Here is a 26,515-nt window from a genome sequence, read left to right as displayed (position 1 = left end):
CTGAGTAAATTAAATTGAATATGACATTGCAATGATTTGTGGGTAATTCCCAGGCAAAGTCTGCGTCTTGCGGGAGCGCGCCTCAACGTCCGTAGGGGTGGAGATTGGGCCAAAGGTAATGCCTCGTGACTTTGCTGTAACCGTTAAGTGTGAAGAGCAAGGCTTCTTCTCCTCGCGCAACAACTGTCATAGCGCCGCGCTTCCGCGTCCAGCGTGAACCCTTCAAACGAATCTGAACTGTGACTTTTCTTGGGGGGGGGGTGCACGCACATTCCCGACACAAGACATTTGTCCCAGTTGAGATAAAACAAAAAAGAAAAGATATAGTCAGGCAGTTACTATAGCGAACAAGAATGTGCTCGGTGATTCGCAGGGTGAAACCGGTCCAGCTGGCTCAGGCTGTGACGCTTCGTCTCCGAGCAAACACCGAGGGCTCGGCCGACAACAGACGCTTCTGTCCAGGCATAAGTGCTGGCATTGGCCCGCTACGAGCGACCAGCAGATCGTACTGCTCCAGGATAGCGCTGACCGAAGGACTGCTCTTCAGACAAGTATGTGCACATTAACGTCGTTTTGCTTCCGTTGACGGTAATGTTTTTGCTTCTATGACGTTAGGAAGTGAGCTAAGCCGAACTAACTTCGCTAAATGTTAGCTCAGCGTTCGCTATGCTACTTGTCGTGTTGTGGCTGTAACATTATGGCACTGCACTGGGCATGGAGGTGTGCGTCTTGTCCAGTCTGATACAGCGTTAAAGCAGATGACAGCTATTTCTGAGTTGTTTATTTTTGCCTATTATTATTTTTTATTTTCCCACCCAGCTGTTTGAGTTGGAGAGCAGCACCTACACCTACCTGCTTGCAGACACAGAGACTAAGGAGGCAGTCCTCATCGATCCTGTACTGGAGACTATTGACAGGGACCTGACGCTCATACATGAACTGGGGCTCAATCTAAAAGTGGCAGGTATATTGATTAACCTCCTGTGGTTGTACTTAGCATTATTGTATCACCCCATGAAGTCAACCAACTTTTAAATATCAGTGTCCCATCTTCGTCAAACCTCACTTTTCCCAAGACTATGAACTCAGTGAAGTCAGGCTCATAGACAATTGTACCGAGTAGGTTGTGAGTTACTCATGTCAATAGACTTCTAATGCTGGGTAATATGACTAGATTCATGATCACAATGTTAACATTTTCTGTCATTGCTATATGTAACACAATATGGAAAATGTATACAAGATTACAGATGACACAGGTGTTCAATGCAATGGCCTGCATGTCATCACAAAACATTCTATACTTGACATTATTGATTTGTTGCCATGCACTGTGGGAAAACATCTTATTTTCTCCGTCTGATAGTAAACACCCACTGCCATGCGGACCACATCACAAGCACTGGGCTGATGAAGAAGCGATTGGTTGGTCTGAGGAGCGCAATCTCCAAATTCAGCGGTGCCTCCGCAGACATCCACCTGTCAGAGGGAGACAAGATCACCTTTGGAAGACATGTAAGAAGAACATACAACTATTATTACTACTATAATACTCCAAGTGTCACGACCAGCTTGAAATTCACAAAATCAGCCCAAAAATAAAGACGATCTGAAACGACTGCACGAGAGTCTATGGAGCAGCCGTGCTACGCTGTGATTGGTCAGTCTGCTCTGGAGGGGCAGGACTTGGCGACGGGTCAGTTGCTTGATGAAGTAATTATTACATGCCTTGAGTTGATCTCTGTCTCTTGTCCCCCTGTAGTATCTGACGGTGAGAGAGACCCCGGGACACACTGATGGGTGTGTGGCGCTGGTGTCGGGGGATCAGAGCATGGCCTTTACTGGAGACGCTCTTCTCATCCGAGGCTGTGGCAGGACAGACTTCCAGCAGGGTAGACACACACACTTCTACTTTGTCCTTATAATCTGTCAAATGCAATTCTTTTTTTTTTTTCTGGCCCAAACAAGAAAGCATTTATATTTGTAATGCTGCTTGAGGAACACAAGAGGGCAGTATTGTGTCCGTTTTCTTTTGGAGTTGGTGTAACCTTAAAAATACAATGTTGTCTCTCTAATTCAGGCTGCCCTGAGAGGCTCTATGAGTCAGTCCATCAGAAGATCTTCACTCTGCCGGACCAGTGCCTCGTCTACCCAGCACATGACTACTTAGGTTGGCTCAAAGAAAACCCACACACCTGAATGTTTCCCTAACATCTGATGGGAGTCACTGTTGTAAAAACTGGTTGTGCAAATCGACAGATTTTAAGCACCAGCATAGTGTTGAAAAGCTGTTGCCCGTATATTCCAACCAACACTGATGTGATACACATGTTGTTACAAGAGTGTTTGTACAAATGTACAAAGTGCATACAGGTCAATCTTTTCAGACATACCTCTCATAATACAAGCAATACAGTGTAAAAATACTCTGTTAGCATTAGCAACAAAGTACTGAAATGTAAAGTACCAAAAGTAAAAGTACGTATTATGCAGACTGGCCCATTTCAATATAATATATATTATTTGATTGAACGTATTATTTATCACTATTGTTGCAGCTGGTAAAAGGTGAGGATACATTTAACTACACAATACTGCTATAGAGCCTTACCTGTGATACTATCTTTTTCGATACTGTAGTTTTTTATATATATATTTATATTTAGTTGCTTTGATACTAAATAGATCAGAAAAATGACATTCTTCAGTCTGTCAAATATCCATCAGAAATTATATTTTATGCACACTGATTTGTTTTAGCTGATACAAATTGATACACTGTATCAGTCTGATACAGTATATATATTCTCTGATACAATCAGAGTATATCTGTAGTATGAAGTATTTGCAGTGTGTCACATTCTATCACATCTGCCAGCACCATGTGATTTTACTGCATTTACTAAATGTTTTCTTCTCTTTGTTTTAATGATCAGTGAGATTCAGCGTCTGGCAAACATTTAGATGACATATCGGGCTGCATCTGTCTTTGTGTTTCAGGTCGGACTGCATCGACGGTCGGTGAGGAGCGCAAGTTTAACCCGCGCTTGACCAAGAGCCGGGAAGAGTTTGTGAAAATCATGAATAACCTGAATATTCCCAAGCCTAACAAAATAGGTATCAAACAGTATTACACTCATGTTCTGTTGGGTAGCAAAAACGAATTCTCTCAATGCATAGATTAACATAAATAGTTGGAATATGTTTGCTTACTTTCAATTCTGAAAAAATGTTTTCTTTTCTTCCTACTCTGCAGATACTTCAGTGCCTGCTAATTTGGTTTGCGGAGTCCACGAAGTCTGAATGTCCCGCTAACGGGAGGATTTCATTTTTATTCTTAAAGATCATTTTTCACCATGCAACAAAGGTACTTTAGGATGTTGCAGTTATATGACAGAAAGTGAGGATTTTAATCAAGTCAATTACATATAGAATCAGAATAATTAATACTCGCTAAATATGTGCACATAGCAAACGCATATCAAAGTTTGTATGTCGGCAGAATTAACCAAAAACTGCTTGCCAGAAAGTGCTTTTCTGTTTGTATTTATGTAAATGTCAAGATGTATGTTTTCAAATAAAAAGGCCAACTTGTCCTGATACACAGTATTGGTGTGCTGCATTTAATCCGATCCTGTTCCTTTCAGCTACACTTTTTGTTCTTTCGGTGGGTCAACACATGAATATCTTTGATGTTTTTGTGGGGAAATGCCTGCAAGGTTTTAAACTCAAAAGATGCACAACAACTTTGTTGTAAGTAAAAAAAGACGACTTCTTTATGAATGAAAGAAAGTCGGTGGGTGTTGGCTGGTTGCAAGTTAATACTGTCAACACACACACACACACACACCATCTACCAGCTACCAGCTGTCTCTGTCAGCACTTGAGACAAACAAGATGATTTAGACCGCCTCTGCCTCACCTAGTGTCCCCACCGACAGACACCTGCATTGTTTTGTCTTTTTAAAATTCAAAACAGGTTTGTGTGTGTGTGTGTGAGAGACCGTTGTCGCCTTCAAGCTGAAGATATGTTGCTTGAGAGAGACAGTGGTTTCCATATAAAATGTTCCGATTCTCTCGACCCGGTTTTGCTGCTGGGAAGCAGAGTTGCCAGCTGTCCTTTCACCCAGTGTGTCACCCATCTGCCGGCCCTCTTACACTGTGCCACCATGAACCTGCTGCCCATTCTCCCTCACACCGTCCACATGTCACTGGAGAGAATCTATTACACCACAAGCTCATTCAGGGAGAGCCGTAAAGAGGCCAGTCGGGGCGACGAAGCCCTCAGAGTGAAGAGCAGATTCTGCCCAACAGACCTGAAAGAAAATACTCCGAGGGACTTAAAGTATATCTCTGTATAGTATTCAGTCCAAAATGTTTTGTTTTTTTACTGGCATTTGCTACATATATTCACATTGCTGTGGTACTCCATGGTACGTTTACAGTGACTGTAATACTTTATGGTATTTTAATCTCTACTGGGCTCAATATAAGACTGCTGGAGGGACTTACACTGTACTGTGACTCATTATGTGTAATACGTACCTTATTTGTCAGTAAATGTATAATGCTCTCAATAAATATAACAGAACAAACAACCTTTCTGCTAGCAATCCCACAATGCATTTTATCCATGTAAAAATCAGGGTTGTGCAACTCTACAGCTGAGGACGATTGTGTTCGAAATTTCAGTTAATTGCTCATTGTACAGTAAACTTCTGATTGTCTGTCATAATGAGAGTAGTAAATGAGGGACTGATTTACGGAGTTCTCTTCTCAGAGGCATATTCACCCATCTTCAATCTGAGAAAAAATATATCAGCGAGAATAACTGAAACTTCTGAGTTGTGTGTATGAATTGGAAATTTCCAATGTTGGCGCCCTCCAGTGATAGTATCAAAAACACAAGTTCATCATTGTGTTAATAAACTCTAAACCAAAACTCTTACTCTCTTCCAAACACATTTTGGGAGAAAGTCTGAGAACCAGGTCCAAACACATCTCATTCAGTGGTGCATAATAGTAAAAGTCTTCAGGCTTAATTAGACAGCTTTGATCGAAGTATCAACGGTATTTGCAGGCTTACAAATCGACACTTGAACCCCATGCCATGCTTTATTTGACCCCATGTGTTGGTGAAGTTCTACGTTGCAACATATTGTACGATTTATAAATACATTGATTTTACCGTACTGTAAATACTTCACTACATTTTCCACTTTTGACTTGACTACATTAGTAATACAAAACAAAATCAACAAATTAATTTAATATGGTGTTTAACGTTCGGTTAAAGTAACTTTATTAATTGGGCAAAAACGGACAGATTTCCAGGAGTACAGTAGTTAAAATGGGAGGTCGGAGTAATGGTTTTAATGTCAGTGGTGGAAGAAGGCAGCTCAGGATTGAAGCAAATTGCTTTTGTTCCCTTCAAATTTGAAGTTGAAATTTGAACGACTTAAAATGTTGCAAGTGACCCCAAGTCCCCCCTACTCTATATTATTAAAAGATTCCCATGGGAGCTTGTCATGAAAAGTATTTAATTGGCCTTTTACTTGACAGCGTGCTGGCAATATACCGGAATGACTCTTTAGCTGAGCCGCTTCACAATGAGAAAAGCTCCGTCAGTTCCCAGAATAGAAATCCCATGTCGGTGCAGGGACGTGAACGGGACTCCTCTCACTGTTTGTCCATACAGCACGGGAACCGGGCGGTGAAGTTCGCTCGGACTGGAGGAACACGGGGCTTTTCTTTTACGCCCGCCACACAAAACAACTTGTATTAGTCGGCCCCGCCTCCTCCGTCGCTTTCCTCTTCCGCGCGTGCTTTCAGTTCAACCTCACCTGTTGAACAGCAGCAGCAGCAGCTCACGCTGCTCTGTCAGTTGTTCCTGGGTGGGATTTAATCAAACCACGTGAAGATAACAACAAAAAACCGGTAGAAAGTATAATATAACGTAGCTGTCAGCCTCACAGCAAACAGTCGGCGAGCTCGAAGTAAGGTAACGCGACTCTGACTTGAGCGTCTCAAAGTGAAAGCGCTTTAAAAGTTTCCTGAAGTGACGTTTCGCTACAGTTTTTGTATTTTTGCCGCGTTTCGTCTCTTTAATGTCGCATGGAGTTGCCACTATGCTATGAATGAGGACCCACAGCTCTCAACCCTCAACGTTTTCCAGGTAAGAGCGGTTGTTTGCTTTAATTCTTGTGTTTTGTTGTCATTACCAAACAGCTTCTCCCACCTTCAAACTACTTTCACAGAGCTCGCGCAGTTCCTGGTGTAAATAATACATCTCGCACGAGACAGAATGTTCGCGTGAAGTCGCCCTGGCATGAACGTGTTAAATGACATGGGGATGTTGTGAGTCCCTCAGTTTTAGACTCAACCGAGTCTACATTTAATCCCTCTGCACCCAAAACAACAGGAGGAATTAATCCACCTTCCTGATTGTTCAATGCATTCTCAAAGCAAACTGCCTGAATCTAACTCTGTGGTCGTGAGTGTGAAGTAGTTCATTAATTCATTCTCAATTATGTTTTTGTCCCAACTTTGTCCCATGACCAGTGGTGGATGCAGGATGTCTGAGGGGCATATGTGGGGACAAAGATTAATAAAAAGGGCTCCAGCTACATGTGGTGGGGAACCAGCTTGCAGAAAGTGTTTTTAGCATGTAGAGCAGCACTGCATCTTGTTTTCTCCAATTAAGTGCACCCATTAGTTCACTGCATCTTGTTTTCTCCACTTGAAGAGCTGCCTAGAAGGCACTTTATCATGTTTTATCTACCGTAGGGGCATCCAAGAAGGCACTTGGGGGCACCAAGGGGGTTATAATAATAATAATCATAATAATAATAATAGTTCTACCTTACAAACACTCCCCCCTTTTGTGTACACTGACCCTGAGATATCTCGCCTCTTATCCTTCCATCAACACGCACAGGGTACACAGTGGGTGGGAGAGTGGGTTGAGAGACTGCCTCGGGTTTGGGAGGGTTGGCTGTGGAGGGAGTTCTGCCGCCACAGTTATTGTCGGTCACACACACTCGCGTCTTGTTTTGACTGTCTTCTGGACAAATCTGTGTCTGAGCCCTGTCATTAATGGATCACTCTTCTTTCATCACGATTCCCAAAGATTGACTCAGGCCTAATGAACGTGTGTCAGTGCGGTTGAACCAGTACTGATGCCAGGAGTTACTTCCAGTTGCAAGGATGGGGATTTATTACAAGAGATTTTCTCACAGTAGACCTTCAACTCTGCATTCGTTGTTTCCATCAATGAGCTTTTCTCATGTTAAGACCTAACTAAAGCCTACAGGTAAGTAGGGCTTAAAGGGAGATATTTGCTGCATTTCAGTTGGGCTGCAGCTATTCATAAGCCTTTTTCACCACAGATATTTTCACTTGTCATGGTTGGAAAGTCACAGTTGTTACTGATAACATTAAAGTCTCCCTGCAAACTACAACAGTAAGCCAGCATGCACAATACCAGGACCCTGAAACTGCTTCGTCAAATCTTCAAATTTTATTTTTCACTGTTTTCAAGGTCTGCAACCGGGAGAAGATCTGCTTTTAATTGCATCTAATTCAATTTAATTGCAATACTTTGACACAGTTTTTGCACACTAGAAAATCTTATAGACAGACGTGTCTGACAATAAATTCTGACTGAAAGAACCAGAAGCTTCCTGCTCACTGTTCATCACTGGCACTCACTTTATTGTCAACGTTTCTTTCCTCAGACCTTCATCGGGTAAAATCCATTTGTACATCGGTTTTACCGGCTGAAATGTCGCAAATATACCGAGTACAACGGTTCGACAGTGTGCAGGAGGATTTTGGTTTGGTTGGTTTAACGGAAAACAAAATGGAGTTCGTGGCGAGATCAATCGTTCCCATTTTGGGCCAAATTGGAATTTCAGCTTCAGCCCACAGAGCTAACACACATCACCTATCTACTGTTTACACTGCAGTGCACAGTGACCCCGAGATTAGTCCCTGTCGGTATCAAAGCTCAGTTCATCTGTGTCACTCAGACCTACTTCTTGCCACATTATTATATCATTGAATTCTACACAAACCTCCGTTGATATCCGATAGATTGTACGTTTTAGTTTGAGTGAACTGAGAGCGGCTTGACCTCCTTCTGTGGATCAATCCGGCATTGTACGTGGGCCGTCTTTACGGGGCAGTTCTGCTCACATGCTCCGTGTGTGACATGTTTGTCCCTATACTAGCCCTGGTATTAAACTCATAGTGACAGGCTGTAATCGGCGTTCACACCCACACAGAGCATACCACCGTCAGAGCTCCTTTGTCCTGTGTGTTGCTGATGGAATATAGCTGTTGACTTTATGAGTTTGTGTACACAATGCTTAGCCACTCTTTTCCTTTCAGCCTCTCACCATCAGCTGTTCATGTAACAAACAACATGGCAGCTAATGTGATGTTCTGGATGAAATCCACTGGTGTGTCTGTGTGTGACTGACCACTGTCTCTGAAAGTGGGATTTCTATCTTCACTATCAACGCACACTTAAAAGAGACCCTGATGAAGCAGCAGCATTGAAAGGTGTTTGCTTGTACTGGATTTAGTCGCTCTTCTCATGCAGCAGAAAGTGTGTTTATTGACTGACTTTTATCTGGATTATTTGAACTCAAACACACAGGTGATAAGAATGGAGAAGGCTGAAACTCCAGTGGAGCCCCGGACTGAAAGGAAGCGAGACGAGACTTTGCTGATTTGAGCTCATGGTGAGACAATATGACACGAGAAGCATTCTGCTGCGCTCTTGAGCACACAACACTGGTCTGACTGTGACCGTGTGTTATGGTGAGTCAGCTGTTGCCGGTTATTGCTGATCTGTGGTTGATAATTGGCACTGCAGACTGATACAGAGTGCTGAACTCTTCCAGGTTTCAGTTTGAGGGTCTTGTGTTTCCTCTGGGTAGTCATTGCATAACTCGTGCACATAAACACACATGTACGCTCTGTTCACTCCCGCTCCGCCGTCTTATTCTCCAGAGGCGCTCCCCTCCCCGCAATCAAGTCCAATTATTTTGTGCACAAAACTGTGTTGTTCTTTCCATCCGACTCTCAGGCTGAACTCTGCCCTCGTTATTTCTTCTTTTTTTTGTATCTGTAGTCGACTTGTATCTGTCTTTCTTACCGTCTCCTACTGTGTCCCTCTCTCTTGTGTTTGTTTAGCCTGTTTGTTGCATTTGACAAACCACTGTGTTAACATGAACACGTGGACTTTACTCCTGCATGCGCCCCTCACTCACTCTCTCTCTCTCTCTGTCTCGGCTCCGTGGTGTTGATAGTGTATCTGAGTGGACTTTAGCTGGAGGTCAGATAGCGAGCGCCTGCACTGACGTGTGTTTGGAAGTGAATGTAACTCGGTGTGAAGCTCTCTCTGCCTTGTTTTCCCCAGAAGTCGTCAGCTTTTACAGAAATTGTTAGAAGTGGGACAAATGATCAATACAGTAATCTGGTGTTTTTTTTCTTCTGAAAACTCACTTTTAAGAAGTGACAAACAATCGAAAGCCAATTCCATATAGGCCTCATACGTCATGAGAAGAGTGAATTTGTGTGTAAATCAGCGTTCCTTTAACATGTTTATTGCGATTTCCACATCACCTCATATTTCCTTGAATAGTTAAACCAGCCATCTTGAAGAGATGTACGTTTTTTTGCATCCGCTATTGAAAACGCATGTTAAATGCTTTATAAATGAGAACAAATAAATGCATTTAGGCAGAGTTAACAGGCTCTTGTTTCTTTCCTCTCATCAGTAAAACAGACTGTGCGCTTGCTTTTAATATTCGATTCAATGTGTTAAGTAGGCTACAGTTATCACAACAATACAACATACGTCTTTGTAACAAACTATTTTATTTCAGTCTTTTATAGCATTCAGTGACACTTGAATGACTTAATTATGCACTAAATTAACAGCATCAGCTAATTTATGTGATTTTATTTGACATTTTATGGTTGCAAATGTCTCTTATAGTAACACTAAAGTGTGTGTATCCATATGTACATGGAAAATTCATGGTTTTTTTAGTAGCTTCCGTGTCATGAGACCTTGTGTATCAGTTACTTACTGCATAGACCATGGAAAATGATCACGGATCATTAATACGTTGTTTTTTTCATCTTTCATGTCACATCAGTGACACAGTATGTGATAGCCATGTCAGTCCTGAAAGTGAGAGAGCTGTTTACATTGTAATGTCCTCCTGATCACTTTCTCTTGGTTTGTTTCAGCAGTCACAGAGCAGAAATAATAGTCTCATTATAAGAAGATCAGATAAGTAATAGTTAACTTGTTTGTTCTTAAATTCCCACCACACCTATATCATAACAAATAATCGTTGAGAACAGACTTCACTCTTTTTCACCTGGACCCCAGTTTATGCAGCCATAAGAATAACCTCACATGAGAACATGATGCTTTATCCATGGACACCTCTGCAAAGTTGCATATTTGGTGCAAGTCCTTGACATTTTGCACTGTACTTCCTGCTGTTTTTTCTTTCCTCTGTCTGTCCATGCACCCCCCCCCCCCCTCTCTTTCTCTCCGTGTCAGTATGCCAGTCGTTGTTTGGAAGCCCTCACTCATATCTCGGCTGTATATTTATCTCTGTGCTCCCACTCCGCCTGCATCCCCTGCAGCCTAATAAGGTCTGGATACAAGGAGAGGGAGGGAGGGCATAGAGGGCGAGGGAAGATGGTGGGAAAAGGTTGGACAATGGCAATCAAAAGTATTTTCCCACAAAATAGGTTTAGGTCTGTGCATGTGTATTTTAGTGTAAAGAGAGACTACACAGTAGAGGACTGAAGGACACAATAGAATAAAGAGAACAGGATGAAATGGGCCTTAGGTTGACACATTGTAGAGCACTTTGATGCAGAGCAGTGTAAACACTATGCAGTGACGTTTGCTCTGGTACATGCACATGAATGTGACAGATGGAACAAATAAAGTACAACATTAAAGTACTTCAAAGTCGACCCTGATGTGCTCCAGTATTTTTGTGGGCAATGTCCCCTTGTAGTGTTTCATTGATTGTTGTCTGCCGATGCACATCAAAAGCCTTCAAAGAAGACTATTGTTCATCACGCTTTGTGCACACACACACACACACACACACACACACACACACACACACACACACCAGAGAGCTTAAAACACAACCACAAACCACCGCCCACATCCTGAACTCTGCCCTCGCTTTCGCTATTGTTTCCTCCAATGTCTGGAAGCCGGGGGGGGGGATTTCTGTGTTTTAAAGTGCTTATGTAGTTACTACTCTGCTGTGAAATCCCCTCTGTGAAAAGTCACCCGATCTCTAATACGCCTTCAAACATGCAGCAGATTACATTACCACTATATTCACCAAAGTAAGTAGCTCTCATTAACTGCCTCACCTGTCTTTGCCTTTTTTTTAAGAAATGCCCCAACATAACATGGGGAGCACCAGGAGCCCGTGGCAGCAGGGGCTGCGGCCGCCGTGGATCACCAGAGTGGCTGGAGTTCAGAGCCTCGCCTCCTCGGGGGCGGAGTCGGATACAGAGAGTAGCAGCACGGAGAGTGAGCGGGTAAGTGAGTGAGATGAAGCTGTTGATGATGCTGATGCAGCTCTTTCATGCCAAACGATGGGGTGTTGGGACATGAATTCATAATCTGTAGCTGCATGTTAGAAGAGATGATGCATCTCGCTCCATGCAGTTAAACCAGTGAATCCTGCCCCATTACTAACCTGTTTACTGTTTTAAAGCCTGCATGTGGTCACCATCTACTTTTCCCCCTTTTGTCTGTCAGTCCTGCATTAAAAAGCTGGAGGTGGGCTCACTGAGGATCCTGCCGTCGGCGCCCTCAATGCTCCAACAGCGAATCACAGAGATCGACCAACAGAAGGAGGAGCTAAAGATCGAAGTGAGCATGTTGGACGTTTGTGGCCCAATCATAGACTGGCACAAAAACAACTGATGATTCAATTTGGCGTAAAATATATAGCAGACTACTGAATGACTTAAAGCTGAAACAATTAGATGATGAAGCTTGCTAAAACGAGTTAATCAATTTTGAAGATGGTGGCTAATTTATTTTCTCTGTCATTTAGTCAAAGCAAAAATGCCAAACAAGCTCCAGCGTGTCAAATGAGTTATTTGCTTCTTTTTTTTAAATATATTTTTTTCTTACAGATATGATGGTATGAATATCTGTGTATTTTGGACTGTTTGTTGGACAAAACTAGCTATTTAAAGATCTACCTTAGCTCTACCATTTTCTTTTCTGACATTTCATAGACTTAAAGATTAATAAAAAAAAAAAGAAAACTTGAGTTAAATGAATGTGAAAGTATGTTTCAGCCCGAGCATGAATTTAAGAATATGCAATCTTCATCAGGTGGTTAAAGTAACACTTAAATCTGTGTTCCCTAGATATCTTTAAGGAAACGGTACTCGCAGGGACAAGTCGTGAGGCTGTTAATGCAGAAGTGTTTTTAAATAGTACGCTTTTAGTGAACGTGCATGTGTTTGGGAAGTGGTGAGCATATGACTGGATAAAGTACTTCATATAGTTTCGCTGCTAAACGCTGTTTTACTTCAGTTCAACAAGACTTTCTCTGGTTTTTTATTATTTGTTCACCATTGAGGTGAACTAAGTTTTTTCTTTAAGAATTTAAGGTAACACAGGGGGAGTAATTGGTATACGACTGGTCATTTTGGGGGTGACGTATTCTTTTAAGGTTTCATTTAAGTGTTATTTTAACTCTATGACTGCCGCTACAAATTAACAACCCACAGTGTGTTCAAGGAAACAGTGAACTGACTTTGATTGTGTTTCTGCTGAAGTCTGCACATTTCAATCCCCAAGCCAAACATCGACACGGTCACGGTAAAGGAATGCATATCTGTGAGTTGCTCAGGCTCTGGTCAATATGATTAAGCTCCGTGGCGTCTGCTGTCCTTTCAGCTGCAGCTGGAGATCGCCCTGCTGCAGGGAGAGCTGCAGACGGAGCAGACCCAGCTGCACAGACACACACAGAAGCTGCAGGTTCTACAACAGGAGGTCAGACAGAAGGAGAAGCACAGACATGCCGGCAGACAGAAGGTATCCTGTAATGCAATTCATGTCCAAGGTTTTCACTTGTTACGAATATGCTGCATTTCTGATGTGTTTTGCCATGACTGTTCTTCTGTCCTCATTAATGACCAACGGAGTGTTGATTGTAATATTTAAATGACTTAACATTATGGAATTTCATTCAATATTAAATCGATGAATAAACAAATGCCTGTGAAATACACCCTGAAGTAATAAATATATATATATATATATATATATATATATATATATATATATATATATATATATATATATATATATATCTCAAAAGGTTTTTATTTAAAAATATTTTTTCTTTATTTCAGTGGACTTTTATTTCATAATTCCACATTTCTGACCCCAATCATTTGAATATAACAGACAAAAGTCCCCTTAAAAGAATAAATGTAGTCCTTTTGAAAAACGTCCTTTTTATTGTAATAAAATCATGTTTTTTTTTATTTTTTTAACTATGTTGACACATTTATAAATTTGTCTCATTTATATATCTCAGGATTTTTTACAAAGCCATATTTTTTAATTTCATAGGCTTTTTTGTTTATTTGCTTACTTATTTACTTTATTATTTTATTTATTTACGTATTTGGAGTGAAGTTTGAGTTCACAATCACAACAGAAAAAGGTTGGCTGAAGGAATTTCACACATAGAAATGTGTGGGCTCAGTAATAGTCCATCAACACAAGATCTTGTCAATGAAAAGTCGATTCCCATGAAACGGCTGTTTGAGGAGCGCTGGTTTGAACACGGTCTGTAGAACAAACTCTGTAAACACGGTTGGGAAATGTATTTGTTAAAGTGTTATTTTTTTCTTTGAATTAGTATTTGTTTTGCTTTAAATAGTTTGGTGGTGACTCTACTGTTGCTTTGCCATCTGTAACTGCAGGAGCGAGAGAGTCTGGAGGAGGAAAGGCGGAGGGTGGAGGAACTGAAGCAGAGGTGTGAGGAGAAGGAGAAACTGATCCCCAGTCAGCCAGAGAGCCAGAGAGAACAGCTCACACTGCAGCTGCAGCAGGTGAGTGGCTGAGCTGCACACAGCCTCGTATGAATGAAGCGTCATAAGAAGACGATGGTGTCTTTGACATATTCGTGTTTCAAAAAGTTCAGCTCGCTCTTTTTCAAACTAGTCTCGTTAATGTGATGGCAATTTAACGTGTCTGAATAAGCACCCTGGTGACTTTTATGTTAAAGGTCATGGTGGACCCTGTTGGACGTAGCAACTTAGAAAATAAAATCTGTTATTAAATTATGAAACACTGGAAATGAAAGTTGTTGAGGAGAAGCTATTTTACCCCCCCAGCAGTGCAAATGGGGCAAAAAAAGGTTAAAACCCCGTACAACAATAATAATCTGCCAAATATCACACACTCTTTATTCATGTTGAAAGAAAACCAAAGGAACAATAAAGTAAAAGACACCCGTGTCTGAATCATCTCTTTAACAGATGGAAAATGTCTGACATATCATCATTATTACCTGTTGGACAACGGAAACTACTCATTGATAAATGTACTAAACACAAACATGACAACACAAGTGATCAGTGCAGCTGTATCTGGCTGTTTCCGAGACGTTTTGGTCAAACTAAGAAAAGAAAAGAACACAAACTGTTTTGAGAGGGTTTAAGTTGTGAATTGCATATATAAAAACACAATCGGCTGCCCACAGCTGTAACTCCAGAACTGAACCTCAATGTATTGATTTTCAAACACCAATTGACCGTGTCATGTGGCGAACGATCTAATCTTGCTGAACTTGCTTACGGTATTTGGGAGGAAATGCAATAGATGACGTTGTTGGCAGCGATCCAATTGAAATCTGAAACTGATACTTGAGCTGCGTTGGCTCACGACAGCGTGTCTCAGATGCAGGGTGTGTTACTGTGGCACAGGTTCAGACTCCTACACATAAAGTGGGTTTTTTGGTTGCACAAAAGTGTGATTGTTCAGTACCTGTTCAACCTGATGTGTCAACGGTTCAAATGTGTACACGCACACACACACACACAGTACATGGGTTGTTTATTTTTCTCTGAGAATGTGACAGAACAAGATGGGAGACCTCCTTGTTTTAAAAGCTTTGTTTAATGCAGTCCAGCAGCCGTTTGTTACTTTTTGTTTGACAGGACAGATTTATTTGGAAAGATCTTTTTAGAAACTGCTTTGTCTAAAATTGCGCCACAGAGGAAAACACACACATGCGCATAAAGAGGGGACACGTGCACTAGATCAAGAGCGCAGGTATTTTGGTTATGTGTCAATGAGGCTGTACAAGTTTTACTTTCATTTGTACTTGCACTTTTATACACAGAACATATTCCGACTCTTTGAAAATGCTCTTCAGGTTAATTTTCGCATTAAAACCAGTGCTTGTATAGACGGAAGTATCGCGAAATACGGATTCCCAGAAGTTAATTTGTTTATATCTTCTGTTCATATAAAGTATTTGATTCTGTAAGATAGCATCTACCTTGAGGCAACGTCTGCGCGTTGCTGCACACAAACTCATCTGGCATTAAAGTAAAAAAAAAAAGAAGAATCTGGAGATTTTCTTTAAATTACTAGCTATCTTAAAATAAACATATACTTTTTGGAAAGACTTAAATTTTTAGTGAATATTGGATTTATCACTATTTTCATACAGAATTTTTACACGAACAAATGCTGTCACAAACTGGTCGTATCAGACTAATTGGTCGGTTCTGAATGCAGGAGAAAGAGGCGATGGAAGCAGCCGTTCGGACCTTTGACGACTGGGAGTTTCGTGTTCTGGAGCAAGAGAGCGGCATTGAGGAGGACGCGAGCGCGGTGGACGAAGAGAAGGAGGGGGAGCGTGATAGGAACATGGAGAAGGAAATCTCTCAGCGGCAGCATGCGGTCAACACCTCGCAGGTAAATCACTGCTTCTCCTGACGTGTTCTACAGGTTTGCAGCTTATCTGCATGTCACATGCTTCATCGAAGTATGTACCCCCGCAGGCTGACGTGGGATTAACCCTCCAACAAACTTTCCTTTAATACAGACTCGTGATGTCAGACTTGTACATAGAGCAAGTGGACAAAATAACAGGAACAATAACATCCAATACAGCAGCCCTGCAGAGACATCTGCATTTTGACAAAAGATTTGTAAATGTCCAATTTACAAGCTCGACAGCGTTCATGATGTGTCGGAGACATGTGGTGCATTTGTTTTGGAGAATTGCAAATGAAGGTGTTCCTGTTATTTTGTCAACCCCTTGGACATGCATACAGTGCTGTAGAATATTTCATTTTTTCTTGATAGTAGTGTAAATGTTCACTTGTTGTAAAACGCTCACTTGTGTTCATGAAGTTTGTGTCAGACGCAATTGTATCATTAATAACTCAATAATAATTAACTTTTAACAACCTCTATTCCTACAATCTTGAAGGATTTTCTTGCTCAGCCACCCATCTCTCTATTATTTGTGTCCATTAATTGACACAAGTATGTGTATTGATGAATGGGAAGAGAAACACAAACTATCACAGAGATCCAACAGAAACATTTACTGAAGCTGCTTTTTTTTCCTTCCTTTTGTGACTTGACAACAAGTTGTTTTTCTTGCTGAAATGTTCTGCACCATCCTCCATTTGTAAGCATCTGAAATGAATCTTCTTCTTTGCAGAGTTAAATTAAGGAGAGGACAGACCAGAAAGTGAACTTTTAGAGCCACAAATCTGAGCTCCTCCTACAATAATCACAGAGTTGTTTGCAGTTATCAACAAAGCTATAAATCTTGCTCGGATCCTATTTTTGCTCTGCAGCACAGTGAAAATCATCATTATTGGCTTATTGGCCCTGAAGGACTCGCAACCACATTATTTACAGTATGCTCATCTACATGTACACAATCTCCTCAACTCACAGCCCATGGTTGGTACTGTAGACTAAGACTTGCCCTCCTTCCCCCCCCCCTCTTAAATCTTGACAAGAGCATGAACTCTTTTCCTCATTCTCACCAGCGTCACCCTGACACTGTCACATGACTCTGTACAGCAAGTCTAATTACATCAGAGGCCACCATGAGAGAGAGAATCAAAAGAGCCAAGCAGAAAGGAAGGCAGAGCAGCGACAACAGTGGAGAAGATGGAAAGATAAAAACATGATTAGGAAAATTGTTCAGATAAAATGACAATTCAGGATTATTTTTATTTATCCATATTTACCCATGTGAAGAATTGAATAGTTGTATCGCACTTGAGGATTTTGAATTGGCAGAAAACTACTGCTTATTATTTACAGGTTGATTTTAAATGATGCAATTAAAAGAAATATTCTTGAGATTAAATTGATTTCTTTCAGTACAAAGTACAAAACATTTAAAGACAATAACAACAATAGTGTCACCATATCATGCAACTAAATAAAAATGATCTATCCACGGCATTCGCCATCAACTTAAAACTCTGTTTCTTGGAAGCGGCGTGCATGAAAAAGGCCTGTGATTGGCCAGACAGTTTTAAACCGAGTAGGCTTGATTGGACGCACCAGAAAAAGCAATATACCGCCTCGTTAATCTGATTTACTGTGGACACCAAAGATAATGATTGTCATTGTTAAACAGTTCATTCTGCAGCTTTGTGATGGAGGGAGTCAAGAAATGGAACAGATTTGGATTCCCACGGTAATTTGAAGAGGCCTGGAACATGTTGGGACTTCCATGATAAAACCTAAATGTATAACTGCCGTGTTGAGACATTAGTACCTGACTGTGTTCTTTGTTTGGATAGTGATTCATTGACGTGAACATGTGTTTTCAATGTCTTGTTGTGTCGGGAACTTTCATTTGCACATGCTCGTCCCACTCACATCTACAAAAAACGCCACAATGAATGTCTGTACCGGTTTAAAGGCAATAAGTCCAATTGTTTTCGAGACATTTAACTCAAAACCACAATTGTCAACGTCATAGTGGTGGTACAGTGAAAGTCCGGGGATACCCAAAGTAAGAGGGGTTCATCCCCTGGGGACCATGAATGTTAGTACAGGTTTAAATGGCAATAGTTGAGATATTTCAATCTGGACTGCAAGACAGATTACCATCCATAGAGCCGTTTACCAGTAGCACGGCTAAAACAGGGTGGGTAAAAAATGCTAATGATAGCTTTATCGACAAACTCTCTTTTGTCATTCTCCCGTGTCATGAGTCCAAAAGTCTGAAAAACATGTCTCGAATCTCATGTTTCTGAAGCCTCCACAACTGGGAGCAGCTTTTCACTTGTGATCTTTGTTTACACTCTGACAGGAAGTTCCAAAATGACTGTTTTTTTACGTTCACATGTCCAAGAACACATGGACATCGACAATAGATTAGCTGGTGAAAATAATATCGAATTGTTCCTCAATGAGCTGGAGTATGTAGGAGGAGGAGCGCAGCTTGGGAGAAGAAGGGGGGGATTGTGTGAGAGGGATGGTAGTTGACTCAGCTGCAGTGAGGCCAGATGACAGCTCCTCTCTATACCCTCCCTCCGTCCGTCTGTCTGCCTCTCACTGTGTCATATTTGCTGTCCTAAGGTGCTGATTTATTATCGCGTGTCCCTCTTGTGCCTCTCATTGACTTGCAAAATGGATGTTTGATTTGCATCGTGTCCCGGCTGAGGAGATCGGCTCGGGGCGCCGCACTTGCTCACACATCGGGGATGTCTTCCCAACGTTACACCACAACATGATGAAAAGATTAAACTCGGGGCCAGCCCAGATGAATCGGATACAGCGCATGCCGTTCCCCTTGAGGAAAAGAGACCATATGGCCGTCCACGCTGACGGGGATTGTGTTGTGAATTTCCAGGAGCGAGTCCAGCAGTTACAGAGACAGCTGAAGGAGATGGAGAGGGAGAAGGAGAGGGACCTCAACGCCTTGAGGAAGGAGAGGAGAGACCTCGTCCACACCAATCAAACCGTAAGGGATTCATGATATTGTGGTCTATCACTATTGTCTGAGTGTTTAGTGGGGTTTATTAGAACACATTGTATTGTTTACCTGGTAAGTCTTTTGAGATGCGTCATCTGGTTTTCTAGAGAGAGAGAGATCGACATTTTCACATTGCCTCATAATGAGTTGGAAGTTAGTGATTTATTTTATTTTGTTACAATAGTGATTGGTTTCAGACACCCTTAGGTTGCTAAGCTTCAGAACATAATGTTACTGTGGACAGCCCAACCTGCTTTAACTGTTTTATTATGAATACTTGCTTCTCTTTTGTGATTCACCCAGTCACAGATTTGACTGAGCTGAGACTTTATCACACAGCCAGTGGTTTACCTTTGATCTGATTAATGGCAGCACAAGTTGAAATGAGGAGGAGACGAGATCTGGATAAGGAAAAAGCAAATCAGACATGGAGAAGAGAGGAAGAGGGAGGGAGGGAGGGAGGGAGGGAGGGAGGAGTAAGCTCTGCGAGGGAGGGTGCTTCCTTTGCGAGTGTGTGTGGACATGTGAGTGTGTGTAGATGTGTGAGAGGGAGAGAAGGCAAGCTGGGAGAAGTTCCACATCCTTTTTGACGAGCGGTAAGCCATAAAATAAAATATGCACTTCAATGGATCTGTGTGGGTGACGGGCGTTCTTATTGCGTTTGTCAGAAAAGTGAGTGAATGTTTGGTTCATCTGCTCTAGTAACTGAGAGACTGGGGGAGGTCAGAAGGGAGTGGCAGTACAGAGGAGGAGAGAAAGAACAAGTGTGTATGACTACATTATGACCTCGTGCAGGATGTGGTTTACTTCTGTGTCGTGTCGTGAACTTTAAATACCGAGACGTAGTTGTATCGGATAGAAAATGACTTGCGTAGTCGATAGTTTGGGCAAAATGAATCTGATTTGGATCTCCTTGTTGCAGAAAGGGACATCATCAGTAACTGTTGTATAAGTCTTCACTGCCCACACATTCCCTGTGGGTATGGACCGGTGTAGAGCAGTGAAAGAGACAGATAAGGGTTAAACGGTGCACTGCATGTGGAGACTGAATTGCTCATGTGCTAGTGAGTCAAGCAAAGAGGGAGGGGAGGGTCAGAGGGAAAGATAGAGAGGCGATGATAATTTCTTCTCTTTTTTTTTTTTAACTCATTACGATCCCTCTTGGAAGTGGAGTTTTAATTCTCAGCCAGATGCGGTATGTCGAACGCAGCAGCTTTCATTAGTCACCGTGTTTGTCATGTTCCCCGCCGCTCCAATTCATTTAAACTGTTACCTGTGCCTTCCAGTTTTCCATTTCAAATGAAATCTAATCTGGTCCTGCAGGTTCTCAAAGAGAAGAAGCCGCTCAGCGATTGGTCCAACATCACCGGCTCAGCCCCCTGCATGATGTCATTTTCCCCTCTGACCGTTCACAAGCCTCCTCAGGTGTGCAGCATGTTGCTGTGGATACAGCATGTGTTAGAACAGTTTCGATTCATTTTATCATAATATTTTTTTTTTCTCAAGGAAGCTATCGATTCGTTAGTCTAGGAAATGTTGACAAATGTCCATTACAATTTCCCAGAGACCTTGAAAACGTCTTGTTTCGTTGAAGATACTTTAAATGAGTTTAATGTCCCGTAAGAAGACCGAGACAACCAACATTTATTTACATTTTAGAGGCAGGAAGCTGTGCACTTTTGCTGTTGGTGCTTAAAAAGCGGCATCATCGATTATAGAAAAAATTGCAGATTAAATATCTGTCAATAGACTCATTGTTTCATCGCCCACTCGCTTCAGCTCTGGTTTACAAGATTTAAGATGACGTTGAAATGTTTCATTATCTTTTTAGGAACCATGCAAAGAATCGACCAGTTTGCCCAGAAGACGGAGCTCGCACCGCAGCAACAAGCTCCACGACAGGCCGCTGTCGGCACAAGGTGAGCTACAGCAGCCGCCTTCTTTCTGTTTTCTATTTCGCTCGTGATCGCTTAGGCTGCGAGCCCCACGATAGAGAACAATAAACTCTCTTTCTCTCTCGTCACTTATTTTGTCTGACTGTTTGTTCAGTTCCCTCCCTATTAGTCAAATCAAAGGTGTGTCAGGGGAGACGGCAGGCTGTTATTACGTTGGTAGAAAGCAGGATTTTCCTGTACAGACCGGATGAGCCAGAGAAGAGTCGATATACTTAATGTCCTCGGTAGTATCTATTTTTCACACACACACACACACACACACACACACACACCTCTATCAGTCACCAAATATCCTAGTAGTCTGATCTACACGGTCCCGTCTTGCCAGGTGTGCTTCTCCTTAGTCCCTTCCTGAAAGCTGTAAACAAACTGAAAATTCTGGATCAAATGTGATTCATCGCACTCAATTTTCTCACGCCAGATCTTGTATGAAGTTTTTTGCGCTGACCGATGCATGTTTTCTTTTCCTCGTGTGTCTTTCTCTGTCTCCTTCCTCTCTCAGGGCTGGTGAGGACGCTTTCAGACAGCCGGAACCCTGAGGCTTTCACTTCCCCCCTCGCCTCCCACAGGCTCAGCAATGGCCACAGCAGCGACCACAGACATGGGAACAGCAACAGCGGCGGGTTCCTCACGCCGTGCAACAGCGCAACAAGCTCCCGCGCTGCCAGGTCAGCAACTTCACTGCTCGTTTGATGAGCTCTTTTTTTTTTTTTTTAAAGAGTGAGAAATGAAGTGTAGCTTTGTAATATGCTTACTTCAGCATGTAAATGCAACAGTAAGGGCATTTTCGTAGTTTGGGCCGGCATTGGTTGAGATATCAATGTGCTCAACAAAGCAATTGCTCTAGACATGTTGCCTTTTCTGCCAGATCTTAACGCAGTCTGATAGGGCAACAAACATGAGCAGTCAAGACGATCAGATGGATGGAGAACAAGCTCAAATCGTCCAATCCCAAAAAACAAACTACCTACGAAAAGTTGAATATTCTGGCCCAGCCCTACTTATTTGGAAATAAAACTAAAAGTGAGCAAACTGTAGAAGATTAATAATACTCTGGGTTTACTGTAATACCAGTTTTGTTTAGTCAAAGCAAACACAGTTGATGTGCTAGATGTGGAATTTTGGACTGATCTCAGTGGCATGTTTGTATCTCAGGAGCAGGACTGCGCTCCAATTACTTGAATAAACACTGAAATTGCAGTTCTGCTCCTGATTTTTGCTGTGTCATACCCTTATCCACATATTAGGGTATCTCGACCTTAACTGTGTTTAGCCAATGCAGTTAATTTTGATTGATTTGATGAATCCTCCTCTCACAGCCCGTCTCTGTTGGATCTTGTGGAGATCGAGAAGAAACTGAGGGAAGCCAAGGCAGAGAGAGAGAGGCTGCTCAGAGAGAGGGTGAGTCACCTGCCGTGGGAAACGCTCGCCGACACCTCTAATCGCCCGCGACACACTGCGTTACACACGGCTGTCTGATCACTGACACCCACTCAGCTCGCACATGATGGTCCGAGAAAACTGCCAGCAGATGTGTGGATGTTTGTAATACATGTTTGCAGCATTGGCGAATGCCAATACTGGAAGAAAATGTGAAGCCAGATGACTGCGTGTTAATGTGATGTTTGAAAGGGGATTGTTCACATTTCTCTCTTTGGATACTCGTATCAAATAATTCATCGTACATACAACTGTGAGAGCGGTATCGTCTTTCTAAATTCTTTACCCTGAAATAAGTCTTCACATGGTATTCAAAGATGATTAGCTAATACTGTTCAATGTGTGCACCCAGGAAGAGCGACGGTGGTTGGTGTTGGAGGAGAGAAGGCAGCAAGAGATAAACTCTCCCAAAACAGAACCAGAGGAGCAGGAGACCCCACACAGACCAGAGCCAGAACCAAAGGAGCAGCCAAAGGCCAGTTCTCCCCCAAACTCCCCAGAGGTATGTATGAAATGACAACCATGCTCTGCCATTACCTCCATCAGCTATTCTCAAACTGGGCCGAGGCCTCAGAGCGACATCTAGTGGGCGCTGGAGGTATTACCAAGTGGTTCGATTAAATTGATCTTTTATGGTTGTATACAAAGGTAGTTTCTTTTCTAACAGGCAGAGTTGTGTTGGGTTAGTAGCAGCTAATGTAGCCGTGAGCTGCTCGCCTGATGAGGAGTTGGCTGCAGGGGTCTCTTAAAGTTTCTCTTCTTTCTAACTCCACACCTCCAGATTTATTTCATTTTCACACTTTGCAGTCTTGAACTCCACGGAACGCTTCATACAGCAGATGCAGCAGTACTCCCTAAAACCTGGAGACACACTTTGATGTATTAGATTTGTGGGATTCCCCTTAAAACAAGTTTTCAATCCTTATCAATTGTTACTTATTATTTGAGAACGGTATCAGGAATATTCCATTAACAGAATGTGTCTCATCTGACAGCAGAAGGACGTCCAGCAGCACAGCCTGCCCCTCTTCCTCTCTCCCAACTTTGACCTCCGGGCCCACGTGGAGTCTCTGGGTCACGGAGTGTCCGGCTGCACGGACCTGCGGCTGACGCCTCGACGCTGCGCAGGCTTCCTGACCAAACGAGGGGGGAGAGTAAAGACCTGGAAGAAGAGGTGGTTCCTGTTCGACATGGACCACAAACGACTAGCCTACTATACAGGTTAGACTGGCTGGGAGAGTGGTGTGTACACATACTTATTGCTTGTTTGCATGAATGTGTGTCGCACTAACTCTGTAATGTTGTGATGTTTTTCATCTTTATCCTCCATTTGTTTTTGTTGTGCATTCTATTGTATTTCCCTGGAAAAATAGTTTAATTTAAGAGAAAACAACTTAAAACTGGCTACATTATTTACTTATATGTAACCTCTTTATGCAGTCAAAAGAACGAGGATTTAAGATGATTATAAATCATTTTAAAATTCATAATAAAGTTGCAGAGTATTCATATCTTTTCTGACTTGAATAGGTCCATCGAGTCCTAGTGAGTATGTTGTCGCCACTTTTCTTTCCTAACTTGTTTCTCCCTGTTTGCTGCAGATTGCGATGAGAGGAAGCTAAAGGGAGTCATCTACTTCCAGGCCATAGAAGAAGTTTACCTTGACCATCTACGAACGGCCGCTTCTGTGAGTTCTACTGCACCAACACACCAACTGACTCAGGAAAATCTCTCAAACCCTGTGAAGTGATTCACAGTACAGTAATTCAGTACAAGCCAGTTTAGCCGAGTCATGATCCCAATCCCAAAAATAAAAAAAGGTTTGTGCCTCAGAAAACATATTGTTACAGCTCAGTGCACATCTTCGGTTGAGGCCGCCAGCTGAACCAGAATCACCTTTTAGAATCTTTTGTGGCGTATCCATAACACATAACGTTTGAGGTTGCTCCCTCGTCAAATGGGTCATTGAACGGATTCTAGACGTGGCGGATTTGCTTGGGATTAAAGACACAGATGATCTCTGCAATTAGCGCATTAGAAATCAAAGGCCGGTGTCGGGTGACGTAGTACTGCTGAGTAGACTAGAGCTTTATTTCCCGTCGGCAAGTCTCGGGTCTTAAAAAGGTGTCACATGACTCCAGGTTCACTATCGGGTTAACAAGTACCACTGGAAACCTTGTCATTTACATTTTATAGCTGCTCAAGTAAAACAACGAAACAAATTGCCTGCAGGACATTTGCAGTTGTGGTTAACCAAGACGTACATGTACTCAAGTATTGTACTATGCATTAGTACAATGCATAGTACTTTTTACTTCAGTATTTCCATGTTTATGCTCCTTGCATTTCTACTCTACTGCATTTCAGAGTGAAATATTCTACTTGTTACTCCTCTACATTTAGTAGACAGCTATAGTTACTTTTAAAATTTAGATTTTACACTAAAAATACATAAGGTTATGAAATACTATACAATATACATTTTTTTAAAGATTAAACAAGTATTTTGACAGACTTTCCCCTTCAAAACGTCTTAGATGGTTTCATTAAAAATAACAGTTTAACAGAGGCGGTGAAATGATCCAATGTTTCTCAAGAACAGCAAATTATATGAACTGTTTTCTTCTTTCCAGCCTCATTAATCATCTCACGACCCCTCAGATTTATCTTCTGACCCTTTGAAGGGGCCTGACCCCTACGTTGAGAACCACTAAACTACTAAACAGTATATTAAGTAGTTTTAATATATATATAGTTATAAAAAATAATTCTTTCAAACTAAAGCAGCCTCTTCTGCTTCTGAGAAAAATAAAGACAGAACCTTGAGAGCAGGAATGATAAAAAAACGTACAAAAGATTTGTCATCAGTCATTTATTTTTAATAACTTTTGTGTTTCAAGTGAAAGAATGCAAAACCTCGATGGTGAGATTCGTGACATCGTTAAACAGCCTTCAGTCAAAATGCTTCTTCTCCCTCATGTCTTTGTTGTCACTGTTATCATTGTCACATTGTTGCTCGTCTGTCCCTTCTCTTCAGTCTCCGCGGCCCAGTATGACGTTTTGCGTGAAGACGTACGACCGCCTTTTCTTTCTGGTGGCTTCCAATCCGGTCTCCATGCGGATTTGGATGGACGTCATCGTCACGGCAACAGACGAGCACAGCCGTTATTGACCTCTTCCATAATTGACTGCAAAAACCCTCGAGTGAAGCCACTGAGCGGACAATGCAGTGAGCCGTTTCACTCGCCCCGAGGAGCTGGTTTGGCTGGAGATCCACCTCAGGCTCTGATTCTGCACCTGGACTGACGGATCTGTGCAGTGGTTCGAGATGCCGGACAGATGTGCTCGAATCACAGCAGGGGAAACTGTTACTTGATGTGGCGGCAGAGGTTCACCGCTGAACCGGCTGCAAACCACAAGCAACTTAACACACTGCACACTGGGAGTCTGTTACTGGGAGGTTTCACTCTTCTAACCCTACCTCCCCCTGCTGGACATAGTCCAGCATCACAGGACTGGTGGACAATACACGACGACACACTACAACAGGGAGTGGACACAATAATAGCAACACTGTACAATATAATGCAATCCAATTAAACAACCCAGCAATAAAAACACCATGTTGGAGAGATATTACCAGAGAGGTGTTGATTTGTGCTGTGATACATTTTTGTGTTGGATTGTTTTATATTGTCGGGTGTTTCCACTAATATGTCCATATCATGTGTCTTTGTTTTATAAATTACATTTTCACGACTTAAGTTATTATTTGGAAATTTATATGGGTTTGATATGCAAATAAATGAAGGCATACGTTGTTATGAATGCACTATTAAATGTTTAGTCGTAAAAAAAGGTTTGGTGTACTTTGCTCTTTTTTTAATGTAAATATTTATTGGCATCATCAAATAATAACAAAAGATATTTTACTTTTTTTTTCGATCTTTCATGCAGTCTTCATGGAGTAATATTTCGCAGCGTTGCAATGTCTGCATTTTGGTACTTCCAGTCGTGCTTCTTGTAGTCTCAAGATATATATAATATTTCCAC

General features: G+C 41.9%; 2 protein-coding genes across 2 annotated transcripts; both read left to right on the top strand.

Annotated features, from left to right (window-relative positions):
• The first annotated feature begins 155 nt into the window (after nucleotides 1–155).
• ethe1 (ETHE1 persulfide dioxygenase) lies at nucleotides 156–3,602 on the top strand. The gene is made up of 7 exons (XM_079276019.1): nucleotides 156–551; nucleotides 820–964; nucleotides 1,367–1,515; nucleotides 1,763–1,892; nucleotides 2,081–2,170; nucleotides 3,001–3,117; nucleotides 3,257–3,602. Exons 1-7 carry the CDS (start codon nucleotides 354–356, stop codon nucleotides 3,301–3,303), a joined length of 876 nt encoding a protein of 291 aa, XP_079132145.1. The 5' UTR covers nucleotides 156–353; the 3' UTR covers nucleotides 3,304–3,602.
• Nucleotides 3,603–6,066: 2,464 nt separating this feature from the next.
• phldb3 (pleckstrin homology-like domain, family B, member 3) lies at nucleotides 6,067–26,281 on the top strand. The gene is made up of 16 exons (XM_079275607.1): nucleotides 6,067–6,175; nucleotides 8,663–8,747; nucleotides 11,453–11,601; nucleotides 11,825–11,938; nucleotides 12,983–13,120; nucleotides 14,020–14,148; nucleotides 15,845–16,024; nucleotides 18,945–19,055; nucleotides 20,391–20,492; nucleotides 20,899–20,986; nucleotides 21,525–21,690; nucleotides 22,342–22,423; nucleotides 22,815–22,964; nucleotides 23,458–23,683; nucleotides 24,064–24,149; nucleotides 25,500–26,281. Exons 3-16 carry the CDS (start codon nucleotides 11,455–11,457, stop codon nucleotides 25,632–25,634), a joined length of 1,854 nt encoding a protein of 617 aa, XP_079131733.1. The 5' UTR covers nucleotides 6,067–6,175; nucleotides 8,663–8,747; nucleotides 11,453–11,454; the 3' UTR covers nucleotides 25,635–26,281.
• Nucleotides 26,282–26,515: the final 234 nt, after the last annotated feature.

This window comes from Melanostigma gelatinosum, assembly GCF_949748355.1.
Source record: "Melanostigma gelatinosum genome assembly, chromosome: 9".
NCBI lineage: Eukaryota > Metazoa > Chordata > Actinopteri > Perciformes > Zoarcidae > Melanostigma > Melanostigma gelatinosum.
Note: the sequence above shows the minus strand (reverse complement) of the source record. Positions and strands in the feature narration are given on the sequence as shown.